Source organism: Mytilus galloprovincialis, chromosome 6, assembly GCF_965363235.1.
Source record: "Mytilus galloprovincialis chromosome 6, xbMytGall1.hap1.1, whole genome shotgun sequence".
Taxonomy (NCBI): Eukaryota; Metazoa; Mollusca; class Bivalvia; order Mytilida; family Mytilidae; genus Mytilus; species Mytilus galloprovincialis.
Window position 1 is genome coordinate 15489943 of NC_134843.1, and position 9222 is coordinate 15499164.

Consider the following 9222-nt stretch of genomic DNA (forward strand, 5'->3'; position numbering starts at 1 on the left):
AAACTTAATAGTCTCGGTACTTTCACAGAGCCACAGATGTGCGATTTTAATAGCTGTTTAGATGAGGAATTAGACTTGCTTGTAGGGACCCTTACGTCATGCAGATGCCTGAGTGAAAATAAATGACTTCGCCCTTAAGGAAACTATTGAATGACCGTAAATTTAATGCAACAGTACTTTGCCTGTGTTCAAATAGGCCGGTATAAGATGTAGTATATCAAGCTTTCGAGATATGTCCTTCACCAGAAAAAAAATCGTCGATTACGCGCACCTTTATGACGTCATTAACCGGGTAGAGGAGATCGTCTGAATCCCTGCATTATAAGTTTTTTTCAAGCGTCTAAGTGGACAGCATTTGCGAGATAAACTAGAAATAATATTTGTTCCGTAGGTGCTTAATCACAATTTCCTAATGACAGCGAACTATAATTGTCAATTATCAGATTTTATATATGTATGATGTTATTAACCACTCACTCAACATGAAAAAGAAGTGACGATGCCCCTAAACGCACGAATGGCGTTCACCAAAACCAAAGTTTCTTGACGGATATTCATCGAAAGATGTCTAATCGTGATGGTGAGCGTACAACTTAAATGAAAAAATCCAAATAAACATACAAGTGTTTCAGATTTCTCCCTTAGTAAGTTTACAGTAAGTATCACGCAAATAATGTCCATATCGGTGTTGGCCCCTGAATGAGTGTGGAGTGGGAAGTAGGATATGAAATTAATTACGATGTGCCTGATATCATTTACTGATTTGAAAGGAGGTGATATTTGTTAAAGTTCCATTTCATCGCTAATCGTTTTCGTTTTAAGTTTTTTTATGTTATGTTATGTTATTATGTTATTTAATGTCACATTGTGTTGTGATTTGTTGAGTTATATTATGTTATTTCATCATATGATTTGTTATATTATGTTATGCTATGTTATGATATCGATACGTCGAAAGTATCTCATAGAATAGACACATGAAGTTGTGGTATATTGTGAATTAAATAAATCAAAGTTTTTTTTTAAATACTATTTATCGGTAAAGTTATATAACGTCAGAAAAATAATGCACAATCCAGAAATGCAAACCAATGTTGAACACGGTAAAGAAATTTTGGTTTCTTTCTTGATTTCATATGAATCATTAAAAGACATCCACAAAATTGTCAATATAATTTATTTATCTTCCAACTACTGGACTTCCCTTAACCATAGGTGCTAGAAGATATCCAGAAAATGTACAATAAATTTGATCAGCATCCCCAAACATTTTCGTTGAATGGTCTTTCATATCCACATAGACAGTATCCCCTTGTGCCAAATAAAGTGCAGCGGAATTACTGCCACCAGCCCAACCATGAGTTGCGTGTCCGTAAAGGGAATTAACGTAGATATAATTATGGTATAGTTCCAGCCAAACCTCCTCATCTTGTTGTCCCATACCATGGTAGTTGAAAACATACACACCAGAAACTTTAGCGGTAAAGACACCATTGGTTTGATTGAAATTGTCACCATGGTCTGTGAATACTTTATCCCACGTGACTTTAGTAGTTGTTACGCCATTGTTTTGATTTTTTGTTAGACCTGCAGCAAACGCTTGTATTTGCCCGGCATTTGCACCTGAATAAGATGTACATACAATTAATCTTCATATTATATTTATATTGCGTAGTGTAAATATTTAAAATGTCATTATTGCTTAACAAAATTGCATGTTATCTTGCTTAATTTAATTAATTTATATCTTTTGGTATGACTTCAATTTTCACTGGACTAGTACACATTTTTATTTAGGAGACAGCTGAGGCTAATTTATAGGTGCTGGATTTTTTCGCTGTGTTGGAGACCCATAGGTGGCCTTCGGCTGTTAGCTGCTCTTTGGTTGGGTTGTTTTTTCTTTGACATATTCCTCATTTCCATTATCAATTTTAGTTAAAAAAATAAAATAAAAAGATCGAAATAAAATATTTACCTGCTGCTGGCGCGTTCTTTGCTGTCAACATGACACCAGAAAAGATGCAGTATATCTCATCTGGCTGTCCATACAGGACAATGTTTTCTCCTTTTCTCCCTCTCACCCTTAATCGATCCCCTGATTTCATGTCCAATATGGCACTGTTTCCTGCATCTGCCCATGTATGAGGAGCTTGTCCATATGCGGAGTTGATATACTGATCATTAAGATATAGTTCCAACCACATTTCCTGAAATAAAGTTTGACAAAAATATAACTTAACAAATAAATAAATTATAAGCTGTGATTAAAGAACCCTTCAATACAAATAAACAAAACAAAAAAGGTTTTCTTTAAAATAGAGAGAAACATTGTCCTTTCATAACACCACACGTGTATTATGCGTAGCAATTCATTGTTGTGGAATGAATAGGCAGTTAAAACAAACCAACAACACATTACTAACATGATCAAGGGTAAATCTCGTTTGTTATTTTGAACTGCTCTAAATGTTGAGCTGTTTGACCAAAACTTTCAAAAAGGATAAGTATTCAATTTGATCAACACTTTGATCGTCGAATATTTGCAAGAATGGAATAATCTGTTGTGCATAAAAGAAAAAAAGAAAAAAGACAATATATAAATAAAAGTGATAAACGATTTTATCTACCCTACTAATTCCGTAAGATTGTACCTAACAGTAACTTATATTGGTTCATCTTAGGCTTGCGTGAATAATGTCAGTAGAGTGTACCTAAAGTTACCAGTAATGGATATAGTTTCGTCTTGTGTGAGTGATGTCAGCAATTGATTGGCCATGGTTTCGTTTACATTTTTATTTCTTTTTCGCTGTCTTTTTTTTTATTTTTGTTTAGAAACTAAAACTACTTGGCCTTTGCCGTAAGTATTAATGCCAATCCTAGAATCTAAGATGAGTTCATCTACTTAAGATGTTACTTCATCCATTCTGAATACTAGTAAAACAAAATAAAATAAAAGATTTCCTGTCTTCGTCTTGACCCACAGATTTTATTATCATCTGAATTGTATAAAAATAAACTCAAACATACCATTCCTAATTCTGACAAAGAGTTATAATGAATCATATAGATGCCATCTTGTGGGACCACAAAATCTCCGGTGGTTATATCAAAACCATTGCCAGCATTTGTTATAATTTTATCATACATGACATTGGTTCCACTTGGTAATGAGATGTTTTTCGTGAGTCCGGCGGAAAATGCAATAGGGTTTGCAACACCTGAAAAAGTAGATTCATATGTATGATGTTATTAACCACTCACTCAACATGAAAACAGAAGTGACGATGCCCCTAAACGCACGAATGGCGTTCACCAAAACCAAAGTTTCTTGATGGATATTCATCAAAAGATGTCTAATCGTGATGGTGAGCGTACAACTTAAATGAAAAAATCCAAATAAACATACAAGTATTTCAGATTTCTTCCTTAGTAAGTTTACAGTAAGTATCACGCAAATAACCTCAATATCGGTGTTGGCCCCTGAATGAGTGTGGAGTGGGAAGTAGGATATGAAATTAATTACGATGTGCCTGATATCACTCACTGATTTGAAAGGAGATGATATTTGTTAAAGTTCCATTTCATCGCTAATCGTTTTCGTTTTAAGTTTTTTTATGTTATGTTGGTTCCACTTGGTAATGAGATGTTTTTCGTGAGTCCGGCGGAAAATGCAATAGGGTTTGCAACACCTGAAAAAGTAGATGTTCACACAAATAAATAATTCAAAATAATTTAAGTAAATGTTTGCAATACCTTTTTTTACAGTTATATTTGTTATACCCCAGTCTAAATTATACAAAGGCCTTTTGAACAAAACTCTTCCACCAGTACCGCCTTTAATTCACATTTTTTCAGATGAGAAAGTTAACTGCTTCTGAAAATGTTTTCTTTGGTTTTGCGGAATGTTTAATTTGACTGTTCTGAAACCCTGTATTCAAAATGATGAAATTTATATAAGTATTATCGTCTATTGGTCCGTTTTATAAGTTCAAGTTAAATATTTAATTGTGAAGTAAAGACACCAATTACAGACCGGTCAATTACAGTCAGAATGATGAAGTTAAATTTTGTACAAGTGAATACAAGGGTTACAATGATTCGATTAAAATTATATTCGAAATTTTTGTTTTATAAATAGAGGGCTTAACGTGATCACTTTATTTCTTCTTTGCGTTACAACAGCCCGTTAAAATATAGATATGCATTTGTATTATAACAGAGGATAAACTGATCAAAATTCAAGTGAAAGAGCAAAGCCATTTATGATAGGTAAAACAAAGAGGAGGATCGATACACGACGAAAAAGGAAACACGAAGAGGAAATAATAATAGTATTCCTCCCCAAAACAATATAAATCACTTAACATTATTTATCAAATGTCGTTTTACTGACCAGATGCTTCAGAAAACATAAGTTCTCCGGTGAAAGTAGTGTAGATTTCACCAGCTGCCCCATATAAGGAGTTGTCGTAATCCTCAACAGCTTTGACGAATATTGTGTCACCAGCCTGTAATTCCATTACTATGGTGTTACCAGCATCAGCCCAATCACTAGCTGTGTAGGCATAAATAGAAGCAACGTAGTCCTCATTCTTACGAAACTCCAACCAAATCTCAGAATCGCTTCTACTTAAAGAGTAGAAATGGAAGGAATAAATGCCTGGTACCTGGACTTGGAATTTCCCATCGCTTGTAAACACGGCATTGATGTTTGTAATGTCCTTGTTATAGGTTACTATGTCACCTTGTGTTAGATGAGCATGGGCAACTAAACCTTTGGTAAATGCCACGACATCGCTTTCACCACTCTGAACTGAAAGCATATATAGTTAGAGTTAATGAAAGATAGTTTTTGTATTACCGCGTGTTAAGTATAAAAGAAATTCGAAATGGACTGTTCATGTACCTATTGTCTTTTCAAATCTTAAAAAAAAGGAACCACAAAACGCAGTGTATTCAAAAAATGTTATGATAAAATTCAAAATATCCTATCTGTTATAATATCGCTTTAAAAGATACCAATCATAATATTAGCTACAAAGTATTAATCCACGTTTTACTATTTGTCCTTTAGAAGTTGATTTAAAAGAGACTACAAATATACAGATTCTTCAATGATTTTAAATTTACAACTGGTCTTTAAATATCTGAATGACTCTCTATCTTCAAGCAATAGTATGTTAAAATTTTAAGCATTCTAATAAAAATGTCTTATCATATCCTTCTTTTATAAAGGCTTCGCAATACTTGGATGTTTAAAAAACATTGTTTTATTGAATGTAATCTTTGACGAGAAATGTCTCAATACCTTACTAAGAAATATTATCTTTTGAAGATTCGAAATATCATATTGTTGCATTCAGCATACATATTTTTATAGGGATTAAGTTTCGTTTCCCCCTTATATTGAATTAACTATGGATCATATATAAAAATGGAATAACAGGAATCGTTAGAAAATATCAATTAGTGCAACAGACCACACCAACCACTCACAACCCACTTCTTAAAAAAGACTTAATCAAAAACAGATATACATAGATATAAGAAGATGTGGTGTGAGTGCCAACGAGACAAATCTACATCCAAGTCACAATTTGTAAAAGTAAAGCAATATAGGTCAAAGTACGGTCTTCTACACGGAGCGTTGGCCTTGTTCAAACATACAAAGACAAAACAACAATGAACAACGCATGGTCTAGATAGCATGACGTTGAATAGGCACACATTGTGGTAGGGTTAAAAGAAATGCTACTGCAAAATTGTGAAGAATATTATTAACGATTTTGGGGTTTTCTATGATATGCACATTTAAAAAAGTAAAATAACAAAAATACCGAACTCCGAGGAAAATTCAAAACAGAAAATCCTTAGTTAAATGGTAAAATCAAAAGCTCAAACTCTTCAAACGAATGGATAACAACTGTCATATTCCTGACTTGGTACAGGCATTTTCTTATGTAGAAAATTATGAATTTAACCCGGTTTTATAGCTAGCTAAACCTCTCACTTGTATGACAGTGGCATGAACCAGTTTTATATGCGCTCAAACCTCTATTTTTGTCTATCTAGATCGTTATATAAAATTTCTATATCAGGGAGGTATGTTTTTGGTAAGGGAATTATCACATGTTAAGCATTGTTGTAAATGTACAAACGAAATCAAAGTTCGACAATCAACCAGAAGAATAAATGTTTCTACTAATACACGATGTGTATATATATATAGCATTAATCAGTTGATACCTGAATTCTTTCATTTTCTCGCAAAGGCAGCATTCTACTTAAGATTGGAACTGATGTGCCAATGACCGACGCTTAATCTGATACCTTTGTATTAATAGCACACAACGATAAGACAGGAGTTGTGAAATGTTGGCCTTATTAACTTGTCCATGAAAACTGGATTAGGCTACTTGAACAGCTGTCGATAAGAATGACTGATTCGTCTGAGAACGTAGAGTGTTACCGTTCGTTTTTCACAAGGCCGCTTTTCATTTCAATACATCACTTGATAGCCTTGATTGTTGATCATTAATATTGAAATCGCTGTAATTTAGGATTTATAGAAGGAGCTTCCGAGGACGAAACGCATACTTTACCTTTTGACCTGCTTTGTGAGAGTAACAATATCATGGTGAACACTATTTTGCACATATTCGCAGATGTTGTATCGTATGCCACTCCACACGAATACATAAACAAAAACATTTTAATTTGTATATATGAAAGTGAATAAATCTTCAATGCATATTCCAAATTTATTTTGTATATTAGGTAAATATTCAAATATTATATAAGATATATGCACAATTGATGAATTGACCCATATAGACAGCTTAATGTACTGCCAATTTAGATATTATTACATTGTGCGGCTATTGTTCTTCCACGGATCATATTGATATGAAAGACTATATTATACCAAACTATGATGATGATCATAAAGCAGAAACATACACGTTCGGCATCTTAAGAAATATAATGAATAAGAAAAAATCGACAAAGACTAATTGGGAACGTGTTTTTTTTAATTGAAAACCTGTGTGTACAAATACTAGAAAAACCAAAAAGTTGAACGGCTGCACATGTAAAACACATCGTCTAATTAGCTGAACACTCAGTTGCAAACTTAGTTCATGTGATATTCACAGATTTTGTCTAAAACTACTAATCATAAAGGAACTATCAGGTCACTAAGTCAGTCTTAGAGCATATTTCAAATGACCTTGAGTATAACATTGACCATTTGCAAAACAAGCTGCTCCGGATAAATGACGCATCTAATCGAACAAGCCTGGTTGTACTGGCATATGGAAGGATAACCAAAAAAGATGGAAATTTCTAAATTCCCAGATTCAGCTGTATAGCGATGTGTTGATATGTTGACGTTGTAGTGAAGTCTTACAATAAAATGTCAATGCAGCGCATCGAGACACTTGTATGAGTGTTTGAAATACAAATTATATGTGAAATACAGAAAAAAAATGACTAAAACATACTTTCAATGAATATGCCATGTTGCATATAAAATACTTAATTTCATATGTCGCTTCTCATTTATCGTATATATCATACAACTATTTCTGTACACCAACTTATTTTCGCTGATACTTTATTTCGCGATTAGCCCATTCTATCCCATTTCACCGCGATTTAATTTCACGATACAGAAATTTACTTGATGAAGATGAATAAGGAAAAGTTCAATTCTACATATTCGTGACGATCTATATGTTTAGTTTTTTTTACTCGTGAAAGTTGCGAAAATATAGCTCGCGAAAATTAGTTGGTTTACAGTATATGGTTTTTTGGCAAGAAAATTACTTACCTACTGCTATGATAGCAGCAAAACATAAAGCAAACATCATTATGAATATCTTCCACGAAAATGGCTCTATTGGTTCCTTATCATCCCGACCTTACACAGGGATTATAATACGGTCACGGACTAAAACCTACAAATAACTGTGGATAAGTCTAAAACTGATTGATCATGTCTTACTAGCTGCATACTATATGGAACGAAATGATATTCTATAAGTTGGGTGTTAGTTAGAAAGACTGTCTCTAAAATTTCCGATATTGAACCAAAACCAAAACTGAAAAATTCCTATCTATCCAATTGTGTGTCTACTTTCTCAATGGTGATCACTCACCATTATATTCTCTATCCTTTAAACCATACTGGCAAGGCAGCGGGGCTTTTCACACAGAAACAAATCTCGTAATCCAGATTGTTAGCGCTGATTTCATGTAGTTCGAAAAGTCATACTTCTGATAATATATTGTAGACACTGAATTGTACGCATTCTTTCCAAATACAATGCATTTAGGCAATGCTGTGGCTCCAATATATTTGTATAGGGGTAAATTCAGTAAATAAATATACGTCATCAGGGACCGCCCATTTAGGGGAGAGCTTTCTGTATAACACTGAAGTTATATGCTCTTCTGATTGGCAGATAATCTTTGTAATAAATATTTTTTGGTAGATGGATCAAAACTAGAGTTGAAAAAAAAAATATATGCTGAATGTACTAATTTTTTCCCCTTCAGGGTTGAAAAGTAATGGGGGTCAGTATAGGAATTCAGTGCGAATCTACATTGTTTGTAAACAAGGCCATGTGAATGCCCAAAAATGCGGCATGACCCTATGTTTTTATTGTTGCAAAAGATAGGGCTACATTTGTACTTTCATGAATGATATAGGAAAGATTTTAATTTCTAAAGGTAAATCAGGTATAAATTTATTTCCACACATAGATTAGCATTAAAGTCAATGGGAGATTTTTTACTGAATTTACCCCTATAGCTGTTTGTAATTTGAAGACTGTCTATACTAAATAATAATACTGTAAACTGTAAATGGCAGTAAAAATACAAATTAAGGCAACAGTAGTTTACCAATGTTCAAATCTAACAAATCAACTTTTAATAGAAATCAAGGTTACAAACGAAAAATTTGGGAATCACATCAACTCCTAAAGGAGTAGTACTAGTAAGCCTATCCTGCTATGCATGCATCAGCCGGCATGCACTTACCCAAAATTTCACAATCTGGAATAGGACACAATCGGTAAAATAAAAGATCAGACGACTATTCTTGTATCTAAAGTTAAAGACTGTGTAATCTTGTTGGCAGTGAGTGGAGACACAGATATATGCTATCGGTCAAACATTTCGTGATGATCACAGTAAAACTTTATATATAGTGTCGAA

At 33.5% G+C, this 9222-nt stretch overlaps 1 protein-coding gene across 1 annotated transcript; it reads right to left on the reverse strand.

The window, feature by feature from the left end:
- Window positions 1-1160: 1160 nt before the first annotated feature.
- Window positions 1161-7979, reverse strand: LOC143079043 (uncharacterized). Its single transcript, XM_076254174.1, has 5 exons — window positions 7832-7979; window positions 4394-4813; window positions 3028-3218; window positions 1976-2207; window positions 1161-1623 (listed from the first exon to the last, which is right to left on the reverse strand). The coding sequence occupies exons 1-5, from the start codon at window positions 7869-7871 to the stop codon at window positions 1181-1183; spliced, it is 1326 nt and encodes a 441-aa protein (XP_076110289.1). The 5' UTR covers window positions 7872-7979; the 3' UTR covers window positions 1161-1180.
- Window positions 7980-9222: the final 1243 nt, after the last annotated feature.